Below are 26677 nucleotides of genomic sequence, written 5' to 3'. Positions count from 1 at the left end.
GGGGGCGGGGCAATCCCAGACCCCGCCTTCCCGCGCCGCCATGGCAACGGGGAGGGCTGTTCGCCACGCCCCCTTTCCGTTGCTATGGCGACGGGCGCGCGGCGGGGCTCTGCCGCCTCTGGTAAATCACCACAGTGGGATTTTTAACTCCGCCGACTGCTTCGCCTCCAGCAGCGTTAGCAGGTAGCGGAAACCGTGCGGTAGGCGGTGTAGTTTCACCCTGAGGAGAACCTTTTAAAACGGAACTGTTTTATCTCCCCTCGGGCCCCGGCTCATAAATCGCAGTTCGCCTGGAAGCGGGCCGGGAGGTCGGCTGTGCGGGGCCGCATGCAGCCGGCGGGGGCTGTGCGCCTCCTGCCCAGCGGGGAAGTCTGCAGACAGATCTTTAAAGATCAGGTAAAAAAAAAAAAAAAAGTAAAGGGGTAAAAGCCCAATGAGTTAGTTAGGTGGGCCAGTTGTTCGCTGGCTGTTAAAGTGGTGACCTCAGGCCAGAGGTCAGTTTCAACCCTTCTGGTTTTTGTTTGTTTTAGTAGAAAACAACTGTGTAATCTTCGGCATATACTTTCTAAAGCACCTACGGGTGTTCCCTTGTCTTCACCGTGTATCAGGATACGTTAGCTGAAGGTAGAATCATTATAACGCAGCGGTAAAAGGTACATTAAGAGGCATGGTAAGCCAGGTGCAGGCGTTTCTCACGCTGCTGTTGACTTTCCTCATAACCATAAGCTGGGCACACAATCTCATTTGCTTCAGTTTTCCTCTCTGAGGAAAGGGATATCGTTTTTTTCCTATTTTGCAAATAGTCTTGGATGAAAATTGCTATGCATGGGCCAAGTAGTGTTAATTATTTTACCCATCTCTTCTGCCACCTTTGCCCTGCTCTTTTTATCTATTATTTTGTTGTTTTTTCTCTGTTCAGTAGGTTGGAAAGAATTCTAACCATTTTGATTTTGGTTCTTTGAAGGCTCACTTAGTACGCTCTTTGGATAAAGTAAGGAACAAGACTAGGTTTTCTGTAAAGAATGAAAGGCTCGCTTTGGTTAGGGACTCAGAAATTTCTACTGATGCCAGGCTACTACCGTGTTACCAGCAGAAGCGTGTTGAAAGAACGCCCTGCAATGACTCCACAGAAAAGCCACCGTCATACAGGTAGAGAACAGAAGCATAAAACCCCAATTATACGTTCATGACTATAGGTATGAAGTTGTAAGGTTTGCACTGGGAGCTAGACGCTCCTGCAGTCTTGGTCACAGCACTAACGGCTTGCCATAGACTGTCTCCTTGCCAGGTGTAAATTGAGTATAATGAGCTGCTGCCTGTTAAAGTGCCGACTGACAGGCTAATATTTGCAATGACAGACGTATTGCATGGCTTTTCTTTTAAAAAGAAATTGTGTGTCTTTTTTGTTCAAAGCAATCTAGATATAAGCCCAGTCTGATATATATTTTTGAACGATATTTAAACTGTGTTAATGGTTTACGTGATGATGCAGTAATGATTATGTAATGACCAAGAAAAGAAATTAGCGCGTCCATCCTGTTCACCCTAACTCTTTGCTGAATAATGACACCCTTATTCTCACTTCCCCCAAGGAGAAACAGTGCCCCAGTTGGGGGGAAGAGCAGTGGGCAGATAAAGGCTATTTCCACATTTCTAGCTAGTTCTTACTTAACAATTCATAGATTTTTATACCTTTTAGAGATAGTGTGGATGTCTTTGTAGTTTAGCTGTATTAAATCTAGCATTACTGCTTTTTATGCCATCACAGCAGATTTGAGGTTGTGATCAACCCAGGATAGATAATTACTCAGTCCAATTCATCTCAGAAGAAGCAACTTTAATTCTTTGAACCACATTCTTTGAAGTTAGAATGATGCTTATGTTCACTTAAATGTTACATTTTGCCAATTAAATTGACTATTATACCGATTGCAGATCCCTACTCTTACGTATTTAGTAGAAATCAAAGCTTTATTCTCTTTCTGTTTCAGAGAAGCTACAACGTTTCAAAAGGCTTGGAAAAGCGTAGATGTAAATGCAGCTGAGGAAGTCGGATCCCTACCTGATTTTGTTGGTAAAATTTATTTCCCTTAATGTCAGGTATTTCAATTTACGTTTTTACAAGCCACCATACATATAATGGTTTTAGCTGAACAAAGTATAAAATCAAGCTCAGAAACGACCTGACACATTTTTGATGACTTATAAGTCATTTTGAGATGAAGAGTCTGCTTATAGAAAAAATGGTTGTAAAATTGTCAGTCAATCACAGTTTGTGTTTAGGTGGTAAATTCCAGTTATGATGTAAGCAGATCTCATTCTTGGAAGCTGCAGTTTTTTTCCATCATACCTGAACTTAGTTCATAGCTTCCATGCTTTTACCCTTCTGAAAATCACAAATTAATAAAATCAAAGGAAATTTTAAAATATGTTTTACTATTTTTAACGTACATTTGCATAGATTTCCCTTCCTGTGGAAAGCTGTCGTGCACTGTCATAGCTGTACAAACTACAGAGGTCGCAGTGTGGATTTAGTGATTCACCGACACGTTATGGATTCAGCAGCAACAGTTCCAAGCTATGTCATCCTCATTTCTTTCTTGGCAGTTCCTGAGGAAACGAGGAGTAATATCTTGGAACGCCTGTCAGAACGCCGGCGAGGCCGTCATGATGCAGCAGTCACCTCAATGTATCACGAGCTTGGCTGCATTGGCAGGGTAAGACTGGATTTTGTAATCCAGATAGTCTGGAGTGCTATACTAAGGTCAGGTCTTAATATTCAAAAGATCAGACTGACTTCCTTACCTTTTTAGGAGATGGAACCCTTTGTTTTGGAGCCTGGAAAAGTCCTTCTGACAAAACTGATGGAATCTGATAGAAAAATTGAACTTCTGTTTAGAAAGATTGAGTTTGACATTACTCTGGAAGGTTTCTCGATTGAAGTAAGGCAGCTCATGCTGTTTTCTCATCTTTAGTTATTGGTACCTGGCCTGTGTAACATAGCTTCTCATGTCTTGCTGTAGTTTTAAGGTATAAATGCTTGTTTGTGTTTTGGGGTTTTTTTTTTTGTTGGTTGGTTGGTTGGTCGGGGTTTTTTTTGACATTTCCTTTTCAGTGAGATTGTGAGTAAATCCTTCTTGCAGGGTTTGGAAGAACAGTGGAACATCATCCATCAGGAATCTTTGACCAGAAGGAAATGGATTAGGGAAACGGATGAATCCTTAAGAAAGGTCGAATGGAGTCGAGCTGATAAAGTGAGCTGTAGTTTTAATAGCTGTTAATTAAGCATAAGATTATTATTTGCTCATAATGCTGGATGTAGAGCAAAGAGTAGCTTGTTTCCACAGGAGTCGAAAAGGTCTGCCAGGGGTTCTGTTGTGTAGGTGATTACTGTCTTTTCACCGATGGATGATTCTCTCATTTTATACCCATGTAATCAGGAGAAGATACTTCTTTTCCAGTTACAAGGTGTTTGTTCCACAATTACCTGTAGTAAAGCTGCAAGGAATATGTGAGCTGCTTTTATTCTTCTGCAGGTTATTTAGGTCAAACTGTCAACAGGTCTCATGTTGTTTTGTTGGGACATACCTGTGCTGCAGCTGAGAACGTGCACAGATGTGCCTTAGCTCATTTTAGTATGGGTAGGCTGGGTATCAGTAGCAGACATTCTACAGTTATGCGGGCTTCAGCCTGACCTGTAAAAGTCATTGGATATCACAGTAAATGTTTGGATAAATAAACGGACAGTCCATAAGGAAGTCCGTGCTGCTTCGTCTGCATGGGCAGACAAAAGCTATCTGTTATACCTGCATCAGTTTGCCCTCTCTTTGTGATGTGGACGTGATGAATAGGTCCAACAGTATCACCAGTAACTTTTCTGTTTGTTTAGTTATGAAAAATACCAGAGATGACCACATTTGCTTAAATTTCCTGTCTGCTTAAAACAACCAGTGGTGGATTCACTACAGGTACATGAAAGGACGTTGGTTTGATTTTTAAATTCAGATTGCAGCCTGTCTGCAGAGCACTCAATTATCACGGATATTAAAGAGAACTCAGTTGAGTAGTAACAAAAGGGAATGTTTTCATTACTGTTTTTATGAATGATTAAAAAAATCAGTATTTAAGATATTTAAGATAGGTATTTTAAGATTCACTTCTCAATCTGTCTATCAGCCAATTGAATTTATTCTAACAGAAAAAATTGTCTTGTTCCTATCATTGCTTAACTTGGGAAACTGACATTTGAGTTATATGGATTTTTTTTTTGTTTTGTTCTTAATTCTTTTATTGCACAGATAACAGATGTACTGAGGAAGTATACTGTGATACTGGAGGAAATTTCCTTCTTCTTGTCAGCTGATGTTTACAGGTTCATGAATGATGAGGCCATGGTAAATCTTTCATACTGAGAGTCTGGTTTACCTGCGAGAAGGTAGCAATCTGAATATTCCCAGAATGTCTTTTTTTCCAATTGAAATTCATTATTTCTACCTATCAATCACTGTGATATAGGAGAGTTTTCTATTTTGCAGGCTATCCTTTATCATTTTTATTCTTTTTCCCTCATTTTACATAGAACGGGCTTTTTTTTTTTTTTGCATGTTATATGCTGCTTTTATTCCTGCTTTTATTTTTTAATACGCAGATGATTAACAGAGCACTGTTGGCTAATCAGAGGGCAATTGCCAAGCTGTTCTTTAATCTAATGAAATCAGAGATGAAGACAGAATTGGCACATCGATTGACATGGCAAGATAGAGTCAAGGACTGGAAGCTCATCCAAAAGAACTATGTAGTTCACAGTTTCAGGTCAGAAATTTTACAGTTATATTTTGGAGTATGAATAACACAAAGTGACTAGTGTTCAATTGTGTTTTCTACAAACAGTAATATTTTATCATTTTTCCATTATAAAACTAAAAAGCTAAAAGAATTTAGCATTCTTTTTTTTTACCTGGTATGTATAAAACATATTTTGTATTTGTATTTCAAACATGAATTTTTCCCAAACAGATATTTACTTAAATGTATTCTTCCATCCTACAGAGAATTTATGGCAAATGAAGAAATACAGAATCCCCCAACTGTAAAAACAGAAATGGAAAATATGATAACGGATCAGATTTTACTTAGTGAAAGGAGACTGGAGTCTTTGCAGCACCTTGGGTATGACAAAAGAGTGAACAGGAACAAAGGAAAATAGAATTATTTCTAGAGTTAATGAGGGACTTGACTACAAAATTCACTTTGCTCCCTTTCAGTGTGCAATCGTACAATGCAGCAGTAAGGCAGACCCTAAACTTCTTTTGTAAAGCTCTTTTTAATGGAAAAAATGCATTCCTGTTTTCTTAATGCACCAGTTGCACTAAATAGGGAGTGATCGCAGGCTAGAAATGCAGAAACACAAAAGTAAATCTTACTAACGTTTGAAACATAGTAGAAAGGGGCAGACAAGGATGGGTAGATAAGTAAAAATCGGTGATCTTGTCAAGGCATTATTTCTGTGTGGGAGTTTAATTTGTATAAGAAATTAAGAAAGGAGTCTTGATAGAAATCCAACACTGCTATGTTTGAACGTCCATCCTGACAAGAAGAAGATGGTTTGGGTGCAATGCGTTACAATATTTACAGTTTTTCTTTTACAGTGTATGTAGCAAGAAGACATGTTACAGTTAGTTCCTTGTCAGTAAACAGTGGCCTTGAAAAACAGCAGTCATCTTGTTTTATTTTCATTGCTGATACAGCTGTAAATAAAATAAAGCAGAAGAGTATGGTTACTCTGATTCATAATTTTATCCTTTAAGAACTGACTGGATTGTATTTGAAGATATCTGACTCTTGTTTCCTATTTCAATAGTGATTTGTTGCCTCCAACACGCACAAAAGCTGAGATAAATGAATGGTACAGATCTTTGGTGAATTTAAACAAAAGTATAGGTAAGTTGGGAAATCATAAAAACAGTCTGGAATTCAAGCAATTCTTTCTTTCTTTTTTCCAGGCAGTAATGAGTCAGACAGTTGCTTTGAAAGTATATGTTTGCTGTATTCTTTGTTCCATGTATTTCCATGTACCTTCTAAGTTGCTTTGAGCTAGCAATATGACCACAATAAGCTGTCTATTGCATCACCTCCCTTTTGCCAGCACAAGCGTCTTTGCATGGTGAGATCTAGCAGGAACCGACCTGGTTAGAATTAATCTGGGGAAAACAGAAGGTTAATTTTAATGCAGATCAGTTCTCAATCATACAAAAATACTCCCTTTTACCTCTTGGAGAATGAGAGGGGAAGTATTTGAGATGGTTCCTTTCACTGAGTCCTGTAGTGTGCCTTCCCTCTGTGTGTCTACCTTCTCTTTCTCCAGAGCCCATCCTGTGTTAATGTTTGTAGCCTGTATAATAGCACGAAGTTGCTAGCAATTGTAAATAGCTCACTACTTTCAAGCATAATGATAAAAAGATTTGTATTAAAACATCTTATTTTATTGGTTGATAGTGTCGTACAAGTGTGAACACACTACTGGGATATATTACCTGTGCTGAGACTCAGCCCAGGTCCTCTGTCATGTTTCCATTTCACGCTGCACTGTGAAATATGGAAATCTTTACAATGGTCTGTTCCTCCATGTCCTTCAGATGCCCACAATGTGCAGTGTATGATGAAAATACGCATCCAGTATGAGATGCTCCAGCAAAAATGTTTGGCAGAATTGCAGTTATGCAAGGTGAGTGTCATAGCTTTGCGAATTCTTGGAAGGATTGTTGGTAACAGTGTACAGTGTCTTGTTACAGCAATACATGTTTGAGGATCCACCAAACATCGAGATAACAAGTGAAATTAATTTTTAACCTCTATCTTACTCTGTTAGAAAACTTACTGTCCATTTTGTTTCACAGTAGCCTGTGGTATTTGCACTTGAAATGAGTAAAAGCAGTAACAAATGCCAGTAATGAAAGGAGAACCGTCCCACATTTAGGTGGAGGCTGCAGGGTCAGAACCCTCAGCCTTTGTGCTTAATCTGTCTTATCTTGGGAAAGAAATTCCACACCTCTGCCTCAGTTTCTCCATTTGTGTCCCAATAGAGTTGTACTGTTTCCTAACAGAATGTGAGATCTAGGGGGTTGAATCTCTATCCATTCACAAGAAAAGAAGAAACACTAAGTTTAGCCATGCTCTCTAAAAGCCACACAATATTTGTTACATTATATGCATGTCAATAACTTAGCATTCTTTTCATTTAGAACAACCTGTTGAATCGGAATGTTTGTACAAAAAAAGAGGCTGAAGAAATTGTGAATTCTGACTTACTTCCGTTGACTGAGAAACTAAAAAGTCAGTTTGAAGAAGAACTGGAGCATATGGATGTATGTTTATTACATTTATTGTTATTACTCTCTGGGAGCAGTCTGTTCTTCCTGCGCTGCTGCCTGAAACGCCACGTGCATCTTAGGCTATCGATGTCACGTTAGCAAGAGGTCCACAGTGTGACTGAACACCTGCCCCACAAATAAAAAAAGTTTGCTGTGATTCAAGGAGAAGAGTTCAGAATTGTTTGGTTTATATTTATAATAGCTTGTCAGGGATGAATTAGGTATGGCCCATCCTGCCTGGAGGCAGAGGAATAGGTTTAAATGATCTCCCAAATTTCTTTCAATCCTATCTTTTATGAGTCCGTACATGAAAATGACTGGGCAGTTGTTCCTAAAATGATAGATGGCCAGGTACTTCAGGGCATATGCAGCACCTGGTGATTCTGTGCTCTACAGCACCAGAAGAATAAACAGAAGTTTTGATACTCTCAGCTTCTAGAACAAAAATCCACATTCTTATCCAGTTTACTTGGACTATTTTTTCCTCTCCAAGCAGAAGAGACCATGCTGACTACTGATAGTGTACTTCCAGGCAGCCTTTTATCATGTTATGTGTCCCCTTTTACTCATTCATTTCACCTTCCAGCAAACAGTTTAATAGTAACTGGTTCACTTAAATGTATTTCTTTAGAGAGACTTTGAGGAGCTGGCTAAACAGAATGAGCGGAATTGTAGAGACCTGTACAGCTATTTCCAGGGGGCCATGGGTCTCTGGGATGTCCATCAACTCAAACTGTCCCAGCAGGAAGGTGAACTTCAGAAGAAATTAGATGAATGCAGATGGAAACAGGATAACTTAATACAGGTATAAACATAAAACCGAGGATGCAGTATGATGTAAAGAAAGGACTTCTTAATGCAGAGAACCCTCTGGAATTCAAAATACCTGGTATAAAATTTAAAACATAATCTTTGACATTTATACTGGAATTTCTACAGCGTAGTTTCATTCTGTCAGCTACAATTTTTGCTAGCTGTTTGTTTCACACTTAATGGACAGTCCTGTCTTATTCTTTATATGGCAACAGTGATAAAGATCATATTTTATGTATTAAGCGGCTGCAAGTTTCTATTATGCATAAGATCTTGTGCAGGTACAGAGTCTTGTTTGTATGTCAGGTCCTCATATTATGGGTGTAACATGCAACTTGGGGCGGCAGCATCAGAGATGTTCATTATCTATGAAAGATCTTCATAGTAGATGAGTTTTGGTAAAGTAGCTCCCCTTCTTGGTGTAAATATATGTACATAATTAAATTATTTGAATCCTAAATAGTTGTGAAGCATTTTAGTAATTACTAAATCACGTTTACTGGGTTCTTTTTATGTGGCCGTAGATGATGGAAGCTAATCTGGATGTAATTTTGGATAAAATGAGAACAGCAAGCTCTGAAGAAAATATGAAGAAATATTTGGAGAACGCCCTTTCTTCTTTAGATGACATTAAAGCTAGGTATGAATTTTGTAGTGCAAACTTAAAAAGTAAAGCATATTTGAATGTTGGTTGTACTACTTAGGTCTTGTTTATGCTGTAGCGTGAAGGTGTAGAAAAACACCGCTTGCTACTTCATGTAAGAATGTAACATAAAATAATTTCCATATTGAACAAGGTTAAGGCAAATAATACCCACATTTTAGAAGCAGGACTAAGGAAAACTGATATCATTTAAAAAATATACTGGATCAATACCATTATGTAGTATACTATGTCACCCATGCCAATGGGATAATTATTCATTCAGAAGGTGAAAGTCGTAGTTCAGATTCTTGAATTGCAGGGGTCGGAAAGCAGGTCTGTGCCATCAGCTGCGCTCACAGATTTGATCTCTTTCAAAGTTGCAAGGACTAGAAGTTACTAATAATTTTCAGATAGCCAAAGTATATATTTTGGTAATCTTCCTGTTACATTTCTCATGATCAGGCATTTGCATCTTTAAAAATCACATCAAAATTGGCATATACCACTCTCCTTGCTGAAGATCTTAGCAGAAGGTTTGAGGATTAAGTAGCCAGAGAGGAAGCAGCTATATTTTCACACCCAGAAGTCTTTTCTGTCTGTTAGATCGGAGGCAGATTAGAAGAGCAGTGTGGACCTGAGGGGCAGATACACACACATGCACACACCTCACACTGTAATTGTGTTTAGAGCTGTTGGTTCAGTACTTTTCATATTCATTAGGACAATTTAAAATAACCCAAAGGTAATGTACCTTTTTAGGTGAGTGAAAATACAGTGAGAGGTTGCAGAGATGGAATGTAATCTATCTGAACATTTGAACACATACATAACTTCCCCATAATTATCTTCATATGGGAGACAAAACAAATGTAAATGTAAATGAAAACAGGTGTGAACATTGATTTTTCTTGAACCCAGACTCAGCTTGAACCATTAGTTTTCATTTCGAAGTAAAACGAAAATAAACCAGAAAAGCTTCAGTCACAGCTGAGCATGATACAGAACTAACATGAAAGACAGTAGTTTGACCTCTCACTTCTAATATTCCTTATGTAAGCACAGGTCTTGAATGATTTCCCATCCAAAATGAAAGATCTGGAATACTTTATTGTGAATATTTCTTAACTTTTGTGCATTTATATATTTGTAATGAACTAATCTCTACTAACAAGCCAGGATGTGATTGTATTCAGGCCAAACAGATGTAGTACAACGTTTAGCCTAAAGGTTTTATGACATTGGTCAAAAAGTTAGATTCGGATTTAAAGACTTTGTAGTCATGTTTCATTTTATTTCTACACATACTTAAGTCTCTTAAACAGTGACCTTAAATTTGACAGGTATGAGACGTGCAACAAAATTCTAATGGATAAAGTCATGGCTTACCCAGAAGCTATTTTGCAGGAATTGATTTCTTACAGTACATCCATCAGCCAATATTTTAATGTAAAGGAAATCTTCAAACAGGTATAAAGAAAACAAACTACTTCTAGTTTAAAATCTTACTGCTGTCTTAATTTTTCACTTTTGGGAAAATTTACGTTACCTTTAAAATTTAGATTATATAAACTAAAGCATTGTTTTGGCCATAGGACTGAAGTGCTTTTGGCAGAAATAGAGGTGGGGGAAACACACTCTGTCCCACACTTTTAACTCTGTCCTTGTTACAAACTGCATTTCAGCAAATTCACAGAAAACTGCAAGGTAACAAAATTATATTAATCAATTTGAGTGTTATAGCTTCTTTAGAAGATAAGTGATCCGTTCAAGACTATCATATCTTATTGAAATAGATATATTTGGAGAAGGAATATGGATTTCTTATAAGCAAGCAAATCCTTATTTTTAAACTGTGTGGGGTTTTTTGTTGTTGTTGTTTTGCTTTTAGAACTTGCAAGGAAAGACAGACTTCACATTTCGAGATCAAGGTAATACCTCAACGGTACAAACAGGTATTTTTGCTGGCTTGTTTTTCAATCTGTGTTTCTTTGGATTGTGACCAGTAAAACTCTACTTTAACTGCAAAGAACTAGTGAAGGCTTCAGAAGCTGAACATCTGGTGGAGCAGGAAGCTGAGAGCGTTGTGCAAGGAAATGAAGGAGAGGAAGAGACGGACAGTTCTCAACGAGAAAATGAAGAAACGAACACAGCTGAGAATGAGGAGACCTTTGAACAGGAAACTGAAGAAACAGAGGAAAAAGAAGATGGGAAGAGTATTCCTTGTGAAAGTGAAGAAACTCAGCATGCAGAACAGGGGGTAAGCTTTACACAGGTAAGTGAACAAGAGGATAAATTTGAAGGCAAAGGAAGTCTTGCACAAAACAATGATGAATATGAAGTCTTCTTTTTGCTGAGGTAAGTCTAAATTCCTTAAAGTAGATTAGGTTTAGTTTGTACACAAAGCACACAGGAGTCTTTATTGTTTTCATTTATTTCTGGACTATTAGGGCTTTAGATCCTTTTTTATGGGGAAATGGAGCGTATAAAAGAGTTTACAACTATTCCTTATGCACTGCTCTTACCCTTGTAAAAACCTTTTGCATAGATTTTTTTTTTTTTAAATATCTTTCTTTCTTTCATCATAGTATTCTTAACCCATAGTGAATGATTTAAACTGTATTCGCGTCTAAGTATGAGTTTTTCAGGTCTTTAGTTACGTGAATTTATTACCATAACAAAAACCTTTTAAAACATTGATGACTCTGCCTATTGAGACTTGCAAGCATATTCTCTGTATGAGTGTTGTTCACATTGAGAACAAGAGCGTTATTCTTAATATCCTTAGGATTCTTACATTAGCTTGCGCACTGTTGATTCTATGCTTATACCTTTAAAGGTAACAGATGATGATTTCCAGTTGTTTCCTAGGCTATGTTCAACAGCAGCAAGACAGAAAGCTCTGAAATTGTCATTGAGACCTTTTCCACTTCTAGTGGAAACTCTTACACAGTTCTTCGAATTGAAGAGGAAGGAAAGACTGACATCCCAGAGACTTATTTTACAAAATATGAAAAAAAAGAATCACTTCCTATGTACCTGAAATATGTACTTATCAAAGAAACCGTGTTTGTAGAGCTAAAGAAACGGTTAGTAGAAAACAGTTTATGTTCTTTCTTTCCCTTTAGGTAATAGACAAATTTCAGCTGTTCGGAAGAAACATTAGACTAAAGATGCAAAAATTATCTAATTATTTTGATGTTATTCTTCTTTTTAAATTGATAAAAATAAGAGAAATTTTTTATATTGCTTTTCATCCATGACTCTCAAAGTACCACACAAGTGTTTACCTCTTACAGAACATTCATATTTTACAGAAAATTATTTAGTGAGAAAACATGTTCCAGAAAGGCAAGTAATTTGCCCAAATTCCCTGCAGAGCCATGAAGGTAAAATGCCTGGTACTCAGTAGTATGCAGCCAGCTCAAAAACTCTACCAGTACTGTGCAAATGGTAATGAAACCATATCTTCCTGTAGTCAGAAGTTAAATTCTTAGAATTAATATATTTAATAAATTCTTATTTATTACTTACTGTTCCTCACTGCAATATTTCTTTTTCAATCATAGGATTCGCCTCTGCTTTTTTGAACACTTGGAGAAATGGTTTGCAGAGTCCTTGTCCAACTCCCGTGTCTTTGTAGCTGCCAAGAAAGAGGAGCTGAATTCAGAACTTCAGCTGCGTCTTCACTTGCATCAACAGAGGCAGGAGAATATACAGACAAATATCTACAATGTTAGAGCTGGTACCAACCTTTTTTTTACTCTCAGCATTACATGTCTTCATTTAGAGATGATCATAAGTGGACCAAAATCTGTTTCAGCATCAGTTGACTCAGTAGTAGAGGACAATAGGAAGCAGTTGAGTGTCTACTAATTCCTAGTAAAATATGTTACTCATATATTTTAAAAAAGATGTTTCTTTTCTATAGCTCGTACTGGTTTGTGCTATTTTATGTTTGGAAAATACCCAGCAGTGCATTGATCAACCACTTGATTGTAAAAGGTGTAGAACATTCAGTTTCTATTGTCAATATTTTGAGTCCTCATTCTCCTTGCAATTAACAAGAGTTTGCAATGTACAAAAATAATTTTAAAAGTGTTGCAGAAAAAGGATTAGCAAGTGTTGGGAGAGACAAAATGCCAGGGCTTGGCTTTGGAATACAGGACAGGAAGGATTTAGCAATATGGAATATCACTGAAGAGCTACAGATTGACCACTAATTAGAACTCTTTTTTTTTTTTTTTTTTGTATGACAAGTGTCAGGTTTTTCTGGTGGAAAAACATTATTTAAGACAGGTTTGTTTGTCTTTAACATATAATAAAAATAATAAAAAATTCTCTTTTGGGAGAACAGGCAAATAATTTTTCAATTCCACTTTTTCCTGCAAAGAGGACAGGTGCCTGCTCTGGCAGTTTTCTTGAGGCTCATTGGCTGGTTCTTGATTTATCCAACTATCATTCCAGATGGGAGACCAAAAATGATTTTTGTTTTTCCCCCCCACAAACATAGGGAGAAGTGTATTTTCCATTAAAAAAAAATCCTTTACCTTTACTTTTGTTACAAGACTGAGAATAGAGAGATAATGGAGATGTCAGCAGTGACCAAAAATAAAGGAAAACGAGGGCTTAGAGCAAACAAAAGACATTTGTGATTTGAATGGATTAGGAGCTGCCTGGGATATATGTCAAACACAGGAGAAAAGTCAAAGAAACAGAATCAGATGTATTTTATTTGTACATTTTAGCCACTGAGATCTGGCTCGGTTTATTTTACCACTGCTTCTGATAATAGGTTGGCTGGTGGTTGTGATAGTCCGCAGTAAACAGGGAATAATGACGATATTGTAAAATTTCTTTTCTTATCAGTGGAACTGTTGCTTCACAAAGAGTGTCTAGAGTGCCACTGTGCCGGGGTGGTGGAAGGTCTGAAAAAGGAGAGAGCTGAATTTATCAAATTTTGTGATCAGCAAAATAACATCAGCAAAAACTTACATTCGCGAATCCATGACATGGAGTCTGTCTTCTGCAGTGCTCCTATGACTGAGAAGTAAGTGTGCCACAGGTGTTGCTGGCTGTGAATTTCCATAGTTAAATACTCCTGATTGCTGTCTGAGATGTTCCTGGTTTGCATTCTGAATCTATTTTGTGTGTCATTACTCTTCAATGAAGACTGCTTCATGAAACTTTAAAAAAATGTACAGAATTTTTGTTTCCTTTATCTGTCCCTGAAGAAATGAAAATCAGTACTGAATGGATGACAATTTTCATATATTTTCAAAGCACTGGCAGTCTTAAAGTAGAAAAGATGTTTCATCTGTTCAGTTTACTGAACCTGCACAGTAATAGCAATTGACTAACTGGTTCTGAAGGATACTCTTCAATAGCATCAGCTGCTTGCTGATATCTTCCCAGTGTTCATCAAAACGATCACAGTTCAGTGAGTTGCTTTCAGAATACTAAACCACTCTTGAGTTCTCAGATTTTGTTCATGTTTTTACAGCCAGCAGTCTCTGAATCGTAACGTGTGCTCCTCTTTCTACATGCTTTCCCTGTCTTTTATTATTTGCTGTTAGGTTAGTTTCTTTCAGCAACAGTCTGCACTCAGAGCTACATAATCATCTGGAAGTGATCCAGGTTTCCATGAGGAGTTACCGGAACTATCTGGAGGAAGCTTTAGGAAAATTAAGGGATTCAAATGTGGATTTTCTCAAAGCTTGCAGGTATAGAGATTTCATTGGAGTGTTGTTTATAGTTACCTATTTCTAGGTAATGCCTGTTTATAGTTACCTATTTCTAGGGCATCAGCATTTGCTGCATAGGCAGAACAGTAAAATTAAAGTTTATTTTGTTATTCACCTAGTTTGCTATTTAAAAAAAAAAACAAATTTATTTTGTTAAGCCACAATTATTGTACTGTTTTCATCACATTTGTGTTGATATCTATGTTTTAGGGCTGCTTAGCTAAAATAGTCTTTGAGAAAGGAAGACTCCTAGCCAATTGCTTTTACTTTGCTGGTTGCTTTCAGATTATTTTTGGAGGGAGGTAACTTTTCTCCTGAGGAGGTAAAGTCTTTCAGCAAGCGTCTTCAGGAAGAAAGTAAACATATTGACTCTTTTGAACGCTTAATCAAGACAGATATGGAGAAACTGGAATCGAGCTGCTTGGAGCAGGTGTGCAGGGTTTCATTCTTTCAAGTTATGTATTATATTGGCATATTTGATGTGATTTATAATCAGCGTGCTCCCAGATTAGGATTGTAAGACTGCTCTGTGTGGCAATTACAGGATGGAAAAAATAAGTAGAAATGGTGAGTTCTATTATTAAAGTTTTAAAAAGTAATAATTAATTAGTTCTGTCTCTTGTTTCTGGCATTCTTAAAGGCTACTGAACTTATCGATCAGTCTGAAACAAAGTTCCGTTATCTCTTGATGAATCGAGTCTTTATGGAGAAGATCCAACGATTTTTGACAAATCTACGAGTGCAAATCAAATCAGAGGTACAAACAGAAACATCAGAACTTTGTTTAAATGAGCTATAATAATTTCTCTTTTATTCCATTGAAGAGATTTTTGGCTGAATTCAGAGTGGACAAACATTAAGACTTTTTATATTCATTCAAAACCTGTTTTCTGTCATTATCAGCTTAAACTATGTTTTTACTACTGCTGCAGCTATGCTGGAACACTATGGTCTTGCAGCACATTGAGTATGTCCATCTGAATAGACCAGCATTTTTGTGTGGTGCAGTAAAGGACGTGAAGTGTTGCTTTTGTGAATTACTGTTTTCTGCTTCTCCTCTGAGTACCAGTGATTGTTTTTACCTGTGAGTCTAGTGGTTTTGAAGTGGAGCCTCTGAAAATCCCTTGAATGGGATTTCACTTCGCCAATATCTGTTTCTGCTTTAGGTAGCAAATTCCAATTTGCAGGCAGCGACATTAAACTCTTATCTGGAGAAGCTCCATCAGAAGATAGATGCTTGTGCTCATCCTACTGCAGATAAAGAAGTAAGTTCTAATCAGCACGAAATGGTATTTAATTTGACTTGGTGTTAATTTGACTCACTGTGCGTGTTTGTATAATGTATAAACTAATATTTTGAGGTAGACGTACGTTTATACACATTCGGGGGTGAGCAGAAAGAGTACTTTACCACAGAATTTTTGCTCAGGAAGGTCCTGCACCTGTTTTCCTGTTTGCCAAACAAAACCCATAGCCTCTATACAATCTTATTGCTTTCACATATGTGTAAATAAAATGGCGACAGAACAGAGTCAAATGATGTTGTGTGCAACAGTCAGCGTATCTGAGAAGTCTGAAGTAGCTAGTTTAGTAAATACCATCTGTATTATCATATCTTTCAGGCTTTGACTTCCGAAGAGCTGTATGACTTTGCCAAAGTAGTGTTGAAAGAACTGAAAAATAGGAGCCAGTATCTTGGCTGCTTGCTAGTAAAAGCAACGAGGACACATGACAATGTAAGATAGCGTTTAATTTCTCTATATTGTATTTAATATTGAGTGAATTTTTATGTTTATATGTTTTAAAGGTTTTTCAGAATCCATGCTTTGAATTTTCAAATGAAGAAAGATGCTGCATTATGCCAAGCTGTCCAGGACATTGTAACATTAGGTCAGCTTTTTTAAGAGGCTGAGTAAATCAGTCATCACTGAGTTTCCTAAATGTTAAAGGTGCACAGCATCACAATGAGTTGCTCAGTTCTTTGCAAGAATTCATTTTCAAGGTGTAGCATTATTCATAGATACATATTTCAGGGGTTTCTTTAAATAATTTAAAAAAGAAAAATCAAATGTGTCCTGAATAGATTTTTTTTTCTTATCAAGTGTGTGGGTTTTTTTCCCTTCCTTGCCTGGAAAGTCTGTCTTTATTTTGTAATCTGCAGTGGATCATTGTTTTAAGGGTATATACTTAAATACTGCTTATGATAATTATGAGAATGTACTCTTAACTACTTTCAAGTGTCTCAGCATTGTATAGCTGTAACAACATTACTACTAGAATCATAAAGAACTGACTTTCAGCCTGTGAAGCAAAATAGTGTATGCTTGGAAGATTTGCTTTAGTAATCAGTAACTACATGTAATGCTTTCACTAATTGCCTGCTACAGTCAACAGGGTTTCATTTTTCTTCCCATTTCAGGAGGACTTTACCCCTCTTGCAACGGATGTTACCTTACAAGGTCCGATTGCTGTTGCCGTTCGAACAGAGTGTCTCAGAGATGAGAACAGAGTGATGGTGATGGGGCTGGATCCTGTCAAATTTCCTTTGTTAAATCCAAGCAGAATGGGAAAGTCTGCAGTTGATGATTTATCAATAAGCGTTATCAAAAATTTACTTGAGTAAGTACTTGTTTGCCTACAGGTATTTATCTGTCATTATCTTTATTTATATTTTATTTGCTATATATACCTCTTCTCTTCATGAGGCTTATGATAACGCTACAAGGGGCTTCACCACAGTATTTTAAAAATTTATATTCCGGAAGCATATAAAGGTTTTCCTGAATTCATATTTTCTAGTTTACCTTTGTATATACAGAACTATTGAATATATTGTTCCTAAGTAATACTACTGCATACTTTCTGATTGTCTAGCTTTAAAAATCAGTCTAGCTGAGACTGTTTTTTTTTTTTTCTAAGAACAAGAATTCTAATAGCCAAAAAATACCCCAATGTGAATAATAAGTGACATCTAGTTTATAGCACTATGATAAATTTTAGGTGTTAAATTTTTGTCTTCTAGAGCCTTATTTTAGTTAAAAAGTGATTACATGCTACATAGTTGAATGAACATACAAAGTGTGAAATGAACAGTATGTGTGTGATTTGCAAATAAATGTTTTAATGCAGTTTTGCTTGGCTGTGATGGGGACTTAGGAATGTGGAAGGGAGAGAGGATATTTTTGGCAGTGGCTGGAGGAGTTGAGCTCTGGAGAAGAGAGATGAGGAAATGGGAACACTAGGTAGGGAGCAGAAATTCCAAAATTCGAGTTAAAAAATTGGTTAGTCCCATGAAAGTACTTATATTGACACTGTCAGTTGTAAAAGTAATCCTATCTGTTAAATATTATCCCAGAAATTTAACTGCACTTAGCACATGGTAGGGATAGAGAACTTACATAGTTCTCTATGTAACATGTAATATAGTATATAATACAAAATAGCAGGGTATTCAATAGCCGCTTAGCTCTTTTTTTTTTTTTTTTTTTTGTTTCAGAATTCAGCCATCCAGAAAATCTTCAGGCCGAAATCAGGAGAGACGTGATCACTTGCGTTCATTAATACCAGGTATGCCAGCATTTCTTTTAATACATCACATTCATCTAAATTGTAGCTCCTAGCATATCACGGAGCAGGTCTAGCATGTTCCAGGCCAGTGGCTTACATGGTAGCTCTGAGAGAGTTGTGCATCCCAATTTTTTTTCTTGGATATCTTTACTTTGCAATAATAAGATGATTTTTCGCTCTTAACCAATGAATGCTGCAGAATGAGATAATAATTTTGTAAAGAGTACCCATATTTGTGATAGCAAAAGGGAAAAGGGGTGGAGAAAGGAATTAGAAGAGAAGTCATGAAAACAGGTAGGGGATCAGGGATCCTTCTCACAGTGTATTATCATTCACTCAAAGGTGAGTGCAGAGGTAACCCCAACTGCTCCCTACCTAGTGTTCCTCATCTCTCTTCTCCAGAGCTCGACTCCTCCAGCCACTGCCAAAAATATCCTCTCTCCCTTCCACATTCCTAAGTCCCCATCACAGCCAAGACTATGAATATAGCCCATTGATTCTGCTTCTTACTCGCTGCCTTTATGTTGCTTTAAATCTCCTCCCATCTACCACATTTTCTATGACATTCCCATTACTCATGCCCCAGTGCACAACCTTTTATTGTTGTTGCCACTGCTGCATTACTTCAGTTCTGTCTGCCAGAAATGGTTGTTCCTATAGTTGTCCCCTTAATGTTGTAAGGAATCATTATAGAAATGAGAACACAAGCTATATAACTGTATAAAAAAAGACTTCAGTTAGCATTTATACAATGATGTTCTTAATCTTTCCTTGCTAAATATAAAGCAAGTCTTCCCACATCAAAGAAGAATTTTCACTTAAAAGTATCTGATGAAGGTCCTCAGAACTCTGCTGCTTACAGCTCTGCCGCTCAGATCCCCAAGAAGTCATCTGTTAAGAAAAAGAAGCCACCAGGAAGGTAAGACCCCTGAAAGGAGGAATTCCACTTATATTCCTATGCAGAAATTTACCTAAACTTTGTCCACTGCCTGTTCTTTGAAAAATTCTTAATGCTTATCATTTGGGACCTCTTCCCTGTTTATGTCCTCATGATCAGCTCTGCATTTTTTTTTTTCAGATTTTGGCTGGAAAAACGTTCTTCTTGTTCTCCTTCATCTGCTGTTGTTTTGTATTTTGAAGCTGTTGAAATATAGACTAACCACACCCTTAAATGAATATGGCTTGATTTTCAGGTCTGGTGTCTAAACAGTATGTCTTCAGCTTAGTCCATAGATAGATGAAATGAGCTACTGTAATAGTGAGAACAACAGAAAAGTTTTGAAGAGCCGTTGAGGAGAGAATCCTAAGAATTTTTTTCCATCAACAAAATATTTTCATGTAATACTAGTTTTAGAGTTACATTTTTCCCAATTTTTATTCGGTTTCATGTCCATCATGTGACTGACTAGGTCAAATAATCAGCCAGAGAAGGAAAATACTTGTGGATAGTTTCAAATTAATGTTTTGCATCCCTAGGACACAGAAATACACCAGACCAGTTCTCACTGACAAGAGATTCCAGATATTTGGAGAGAAGCCTCCAGAATCTGAGTAAGTCATATGTATTTGCAGAAATAGAAGTTAATCTGCAAAAAAACCCCACCTATCTATATTTATCTATTTATTTATTTATTTATAATCATGAACTATAGAGTTCACCATTGAATTTTGAGGTATTTAACCTTGATATTTATGGGCCAACGTGTTTACAGAACAGCTCCTTTTTGCAGCATAATAATAGTGAATATAAAAGTCATCCATTTTATTCTGTTTAATGTCTGAAATGGGTGGCCTCATTGGAGCCCATTTTGTACATTTACAAAAAATGGGCTTGGAAGATGTAAAATAGCCTGTCTTTCAGTTATTTTCACCTCTAAGAATATCAATAAATTTTATACACTACATTCTTGTGCTCAATATTACATTTATATGAATAAACAAGGAACAAACTGTGATTTTTAGGAGGTGATTTTTAAATGGTTTCATTCTCCTTCTCTAAGAAAATTATCATTTTTTTTCTTGATATGTGCAGTTTTACTATATAGAATTGAGATATTTCATATGTGCCATGCAAAACTATTAAAATTAACGCCTAAGATGTTTAAGTGCTTGGAAATTTTGTTGCACATTGTGTTTCAAAATACTTCCAGTAAACACCTAGACCCACCTTCCAATATTTTTGGTTTCTCAAAAATGCATGGGAAGCTCTTAGGGTAAGTTTTCAGCACGGGAAGTTAGCTAAGATTGCTGGTTTTGTTCCAGTGATGTGGAGGTGTTCTCCAGTAAGTATTTACAATAGCTCAGAGTCCTTGCTTCTTCTGAAGAGAATCTGTACTAGCGGGGGTGAAGGTTCTTAGGCATTCTGAATATTCGTTTCTGTGTACTCTGAAAAATGTATTAAAATAAACCTGAACAAAATAGTTGAAAAACAGTAAATATTGCCAATGTGATCATTTTACAGTGTGATTGTCTTCTTTTTTTTTTTTTTACTTTTTTATTTTGTTTGTTTTCAGTACTTTTAAGGGGATTATTATGAATATTCTCTGGACAGGCAATAACAGCTTGCTCTGCCTTGCTGAGGTAAGAAAACCCAGTGTTCTTCAGTCAGTTTTGGTTTCATAGGTCTACTCCTGTGTCAGCTAAATAATTTGGTTCTTTTCCACGTTTGGATGGCCATCCAAAAATTTTCCTTTCTTCGCCAGCGCATCTCATTTTTAAGTAGCATTTGATACAGTGTATCTTTAATCACAGGTTTCTTTATAAACATTAACTGAGCATTTCAGAATCGGAGGAAGAAAACGGGTCTCAAATAAGAGAGCGGTTGATAGCCTTGTATATCCCTGCTACTGTTATATGCCTAGATGCAACTTATGTGTTATCAACAGCTTTTCTGTTTTATCTTCACCTCCTGAAGGAGTTCTACCAAAAAGAGAAACCTCAAATCACAATGCCTGAAGATCTGCCAGAGACATTTGAACGTTGTGCAGAAGTGCTCAAACAGAATCTGTTGTCATACCAAAGTCAGACAGATGTTTACTACAATTCCTGTCTTACAGGTAAATTTATTCAGTTAAGACTTTTAATTTCTTGTGTACGTAATTTTTCAGTTATGTAAACTGAAAATTACAGTGATCGAGAATTATGTAGCTTTCTTAATCCATCACACTCAGTGGAAAAACTCCAGTTGATTTTACTGGAAATTGGGCCAATATTATCTTTTATATATTATCAGCTACAAAAAGCGTGGTAGAAGGGCACTCGACTAAGTTGAAAGACCTGAACAAGGTCACATCTTTTAGCAAGTGTATGTTTCTCAAAGCATTGGACCTAGAAAAAGGAATGGCAGGGTCAGAATCTCTATGAGAGAGAATTCCAGGTGGTTTGGCCCTTGCCGTGTACATTCAACTCCGCTGAGTGTTTTGGTTTTTTTTTCCTTGCAATGAATACTTCTGTGTCACATAAACACCCTGTCTTTTCCAAAAAGAATTTCAGGATCAATTGAAGTTGTTTGAGAAGGAGCTCCCTTATGTCTCCCAGTTGGCATTTGATAGTCTTTTAAAAGAACACGAGCGGAAGCTCAGCTATTCCACTGGCCAGATTCGGCAGGTCTTCAATAAGCAGCTGGAAGACTGGGAAAGTGTGAAGGTATGTATCATGGACATATTGGAATGCTTCCAGCGTAAGCAGTGCTAAACACATCAGAATTACAACGTTTTCTTTTTATTAATCTCACTGTTTGCTTAATCACTCACTGCTGAGCTAGCCACAGATTTAGTTCCTGTGTTTGCAGTTAGTCTGCGTAGCTCTACTGGAAGCTTTGTGTTTCTAGTAACTCAGTCCCTTCTCTCACTGCTTCCAGCATTGGGCTGCCTCTTGTAATCTTGTACAGCTCTGCCTGTCATCTTACACTTAGATTGTAAACTCTTTAAGGGCTGTGACATTGTGGTATGGCTATACAGCTCATACTGTATGGGTGCACTCATTGGTAGGTACTATGATATATGGATAATGAAATATCATTATTTACTATCTTTCAAAAAAGAGGTGTATTTTGTCTGTTACTACCAGAACTGATAACAGAATCATAATGGAAATCATGCAGAAAATGTTACAGAGTAGTATCTTGAGATTTTGTTTCTCTGAGTATTAAGTTAAATCCAGGAAGAAATACAAAGATATAAAAAATACCTTGTTACCACTTGGTAGGAGAGATTATTATTTGTTGAGAACAGAAGCCAAGGTGAGATCAGAGGCCCTGTTCTCCAGCAGATAGGCAATTTGGTATATACTGCACTGCAAGGCTTATCTCTAGACAGCCAAGGAATACACTACACTTTCTTTGTCTTTCTGAATACTTTCATACAGAAATGTGTGGTTTTACTTCTTCCTTATTGTGACTCAATTGCACATGCTTTGCTGAAGGCATTTCTTTCTTATGTATTTACTCACAGGCTGCGCACAAGAATCAGTTACATCCCTCTCTGGGACACCCAGACAACTTCCTTCAGCTGGACGCTTTGTGCCAAGAGGAAATAAAAAGGCAAAAAGACCAAGCTGATGGTATCCATCTCAACACACAGATGCTGCAGGTAATTGTAAAGCCTTAATATGAACTTAGATGTTGCTTTTGGAAAGGAGAGTACATCTTGGATACATTTTCCCTCCCCATCAAAAGTGAACTGGAAAATGTTTTCAGTTTTAGGCAATCCTGTTCATATATCTTTTATGTATTATCAGCATTAGATCAATATATACATAAACGCATATGTACACGTGCATAGATTTATTGTGGAACGAACTGATCTTTTGTATCATTCAAAGAACATACTAAAGAAGAGATGACTTCTACCTTAACGGCAGAATTATTGGCTCTAAGTCTAAATTGGGAGCAACAGTGACATCCTCTGGTTGGTTACTTGCAGACAACAAATGCCTGGAAGGGCTTCTTCTGTGTGCATTTCACTAGTGCAAATACATTTTTCGACACAAAATTGAGAACTAGAATAAGCAGAATTTTACAGGAGAGCTTCGGGAATCAAAACGCTTTTCCCGCTCCATCCTCTAGGGTTATTGAAAGTCAGTTCCCCAGCATTAAAGCTCTTTGCTTCTCTCAGGCCACTTACTCAAAATTCTATATTGTCTGCAGACTATATATATATTTAGGCAGAAGGTGCATTTACAGGTAGCTGGTTTTATCAGGTTTAGATGCTTAACCCAAATATTCAAGTACTGGGGAACTATTCACAGAACTCTATAGCTTTTTGTACTTTACCTTAGGTAATCAGGTAGTGTTGAGAATACTGCAGAGAGGCACTTTTAGACCCTGCTATGTGCAACTTCAAGCCTTATGTCTGTTATCTGCAGCTGTTGCAAAATGTCAAGGTTGGATATTTGTGTAGTTCTTTTGGAGCTAAACTAAGAGGAGAGGAGATCAGATTATCAAAGGAATTCCTCTCGCCTGTCTCCAATGTCCCAACAGGACTGTGCTGCTGAGTGTGCTCAGAACTTTGTTTCTGCACTAGCTGCCTTCACTGAAAAGCTGCTTCTGGAATTAGATGAAAGTATCACTGTTGATGATGTACAAGTAGCAAGTAAGTAAAGAAGAGAGTGCTTGTTCAGGCCTCTGCTTCCTTCTCAAAGATTGCAGGAGACTTTGCCTAGGAAGAGGAGACTTCTATATGCTATAGTACTTTAAACGGACAGATTTGCATGATCAAGCATGCACAGCTATTTCTTGAAAGTGAAGAGCATCTAGCAGCATATAGTTACTTCAAAGCAATGGTACTGCTGCCATTGTTTTGTTGGTGCTGAGCCTATGTTCTACTCTCTCCCAGAAACAGGAACACCAAGAGAGGGGACATCCCCTTTAATCCGCCGTAAACAAGCTGGACTTCCTCTGGATATCTGTGAAGTTAAACAGTTAATTGAACGTGGGAGCAGGTAATATTTGAAGATACTGAACACTGTTCTATGTAATTTCTCTTTAAACTAGTATTGGACGCTGTCCTCATAGTTTTTTGCTGCACTTGTTGAAACTGCTTAATACTATGCTCATCATTAGTAATGTCATTTAACTAGTTATGGGGCAGTTTGGGTGGGCGATGATTTTAAAGAAAGAATAGCAATGGATCCAAATAAATAAAAGTGAATTGCGTATTGTATTGTAAAGCAATACAATTTCAATTTTACTGCTATGCCACTTTGCTAGCCACTATTTGTCAATTCAGCACTTTCAAATCTATGAATGTACTGTGTATTTTCACTCAGAAGATAAGAATTCTATTTACTGCGCAGAGATCCTGAGGTTTTAAAAGAAAAGGTGGTTGTACTAAATAAGGTAGTTTTTAGGGTAATCCCTTTGTGGAGATTAAAAAAAGCATTTAATCTTTTGCACTTTAAGTACAAGTAACATGAATTAGTATAATCTGCTCTCTTTTCTAACTTTGTCTCTCATGTGGCTTCTTTGTTTGTTTGTTTGTTTTGTTTTGTTTTTTTAAAGGACTTGGCCAGGCATACCCGTGACTACTCTTACAGACAAGTCAGACTCTGTTCTTTGCAGAGCAACTGCATCAGTTACAACAGCTAAGACTACGCTGGGCCACGTAGCAGCAGTAGAAGCAAGAGATGCTGTATATAAGGTTGGTCTGTGGGAAAGGACTGTGAGTGGGGCTGCTACTGTTGTGGATTTGGTTTTTTTTTTAAGAAGAAAATTACAGATATGGATAAGGTTTTAATATGCACAGTGTTTTCAGATCTTAAAGACATAGTCACTGTGCATAGAAATCCTCTCTCGTGTCCGTTTCTTTGCGATGCTGTCAAAAGCAGACAGAGTTGGTTTCTCAGGGAGCCCTCTCATTCGGATACATTACAATGGGGAACTGTTTCAGCAGAGAAGCATGGATGGTGTCAGAAACAGGACACTCCATGCATTTCAGCAGCATCACAATTCAAAAAGTAGCTGCTGCCACAAAGCCATTTCAATACAGCTTGCTTTCACTCACCTTTCTTTCTAAAGCCTACAGGTCTAGCCTTAGATCACAAAGGCCGATTTTTCCATAAAAGGTGAAGGGCTGTAAGATACTTCATATCTATCTTACATCCTGAACCATCACAGATCATTGTTTCCACCATAAAAATGATCACTCTTTCTTCGCTAAGTCTGCTAGAAGAATGAACACATTCCAGACAGCTCTGAGACTCTGACTTGCACTGGCAATAGCTTGTGAAACAGTAGCGTTCAGCAATTAGGAGAATATTCTTACGTTAAATAATTTGGAAATAAATGGTCAGTGTTTATGCATCTGTCCTGGAAGTTCTCATGCTGCCAGTGAACTGAATTAATTTTTAAAAAATATATATTTTTAATATGGAAATGTAAAACGCACTGTCAACAATGGCAAATGCCATTAAAACGATAAATTTGCATGATTGTTTTATGTATCCAGTTATGGTACCTAAGCACTTGGTTACAGTACAGTTTTGAAGTGAACGTATTTTGTCAGCAGGGTGTGATATAGTAAATGCATGCCACAGAAATATTTTCCTGAACGTATGTTGCATTAAAAATAGAGTATTTTATGTTTTGGGAGCATGGACTCTTTAATAAAGGTGCCTTGAGGTTTTCATGGTAGTCTACAAGTTTCTGTTTAGGCGAAATACCTTTTTAGCAGCTTTGTAATAGTTCAGTTTATACTCGTGACTTAGGAAGTTCCGGCAAGAGCCAGGTGCATTCTATGTTTGAGAGACACGCTTTCCTCTCTGTTCTCTAGAGAAGGCAGCTCTTTAATCTTAGGAGCTAATGGAAGTGAAATGAAGATCTTGCATTTTTAGCAAAATTTAAATACTACTGATAATTTAGTTTCAGAAATCTTTAAAAGGAACACAGAAGGAAGGCAGTGAATAATTCATTGTTCATATAGTTCTGTTGTCAAAGGCAGAAGATAAGTGGCCTGTATGCAATCTTCTGACACAGTGGATCAGGACCTGGATTTAGGCAAAGTAAAATTATATTTCATCACTACCAATTTTGTCCTTTGTTGTTGTTGTTTATACAGAAATACAAATGTAAACTTGAGCAGCAGTTTGCCCAGATCCAGGAAGAAAGTACAGCTCAGCTGCTGACAATTCAGCGTTGGGAAGATTGGTGGAAGAGATCCATCCAGAAGATTAAGCAATTCTATACATGAGATCAGTCAAATCTTGCTGATGTCCTGATCATTGTTGGTGTAAACTGGCAAGATTGTACTAATATCAGTGGTGTTATAGATTTAGTCTAACAGAATTTTCTATTTTATTTTTATTTCTGTTGCACTGAGCAAGTGCAACGGTGAAAAGAGCTATTTTTTGCCTCTTGAAATAAAAAACCTGACGAATGTGCTGTAAATGAAATGTAGACTCTGTGCAGCGCTTCCTAATCGGATCTCAGCCAGAGTGAAGTTAACTCGTTATGGTGCTAGCTGTAACATAAGAATCTGAAAAGCCAGAAGCCCAAGCAGTGGATTTGTACTGAAGTTCATGTTCAAGACTCAGGCATGATTGAA

General features: G+C 37.2%; 1 protein-coding gene across 1 annotated transcript; it reads left to right on the top strand.

Moving 5' to 3' along the window:
* The first annotated feature begins 101 nt into the window (after positions 1-101).
* On the top strand, positions 102-26336 carry CCDC180 (coiled-coil domain containing 180). Its single transcript, XM_087752666.1, has 37 exons — positions 102-396; positions 965-1149; positions 1992-2074; positions 2608-2717; positions 2814-2942; positions 3144-3254; positions 4299-4394; positions 4649-4812; positions 5050-5169; positions 5861-5940; positions 6636-6724; positions 7242-7364; positions 8002-8175; positions 8708-8823; positions 10170-10296; positions 10718-10757; positions 10857-11086; positions 11698-11915; positions 12396-12571; positions 13696-13876; positions 14403-14549; positions 14856-15000; positions 15211-15327; positions 15737-15835; positions 16193-16306; positions 16990-17189; positions 18067-18137; positions 18924-19056; positions 19614-19688; positions 20651-20717; positions 21052-21193; positions 21622-21782; positions 22589-22726; positions 23617-23728; positions 23972-24077; positions 24637-24775; positions 26192-26336. Exons 1-37 carry the CDS (start codon positions 328-330, stop codon positions 26321-26323), a joined length of 4719 nt encoding a protein of 1572 aa, XP_087608792.1. The 5' UTR covers positions 102-327; the 3' UTR covers positions 26324-26336.
* The last annotated feature ends 341 nt before the right edge of the window (positions 26337-26677 follow it).

Source organism: Nipponia nippon, unplaced genomic scaffold, assembly GCF_047370975.1.
Source record: "Nipponia nippon isolate SJK-2023a ecotype South Korea unplaced genomic scaffold, ASM4737097v1 scaffold_16, whole genome shotgun sequence".
NCBI classification, from domain to species: Eukaryota; Metazoa; Chordata; class Aves; order Pelecaniformes; family Threskiornithidae; genus Nipponia; species Nipponia nippon.
The sequence above is the reverse complement of the archived record's forward strand: the minus strand, read 5'-3'. Positions and strand labels throughout refer to the sequence as shown.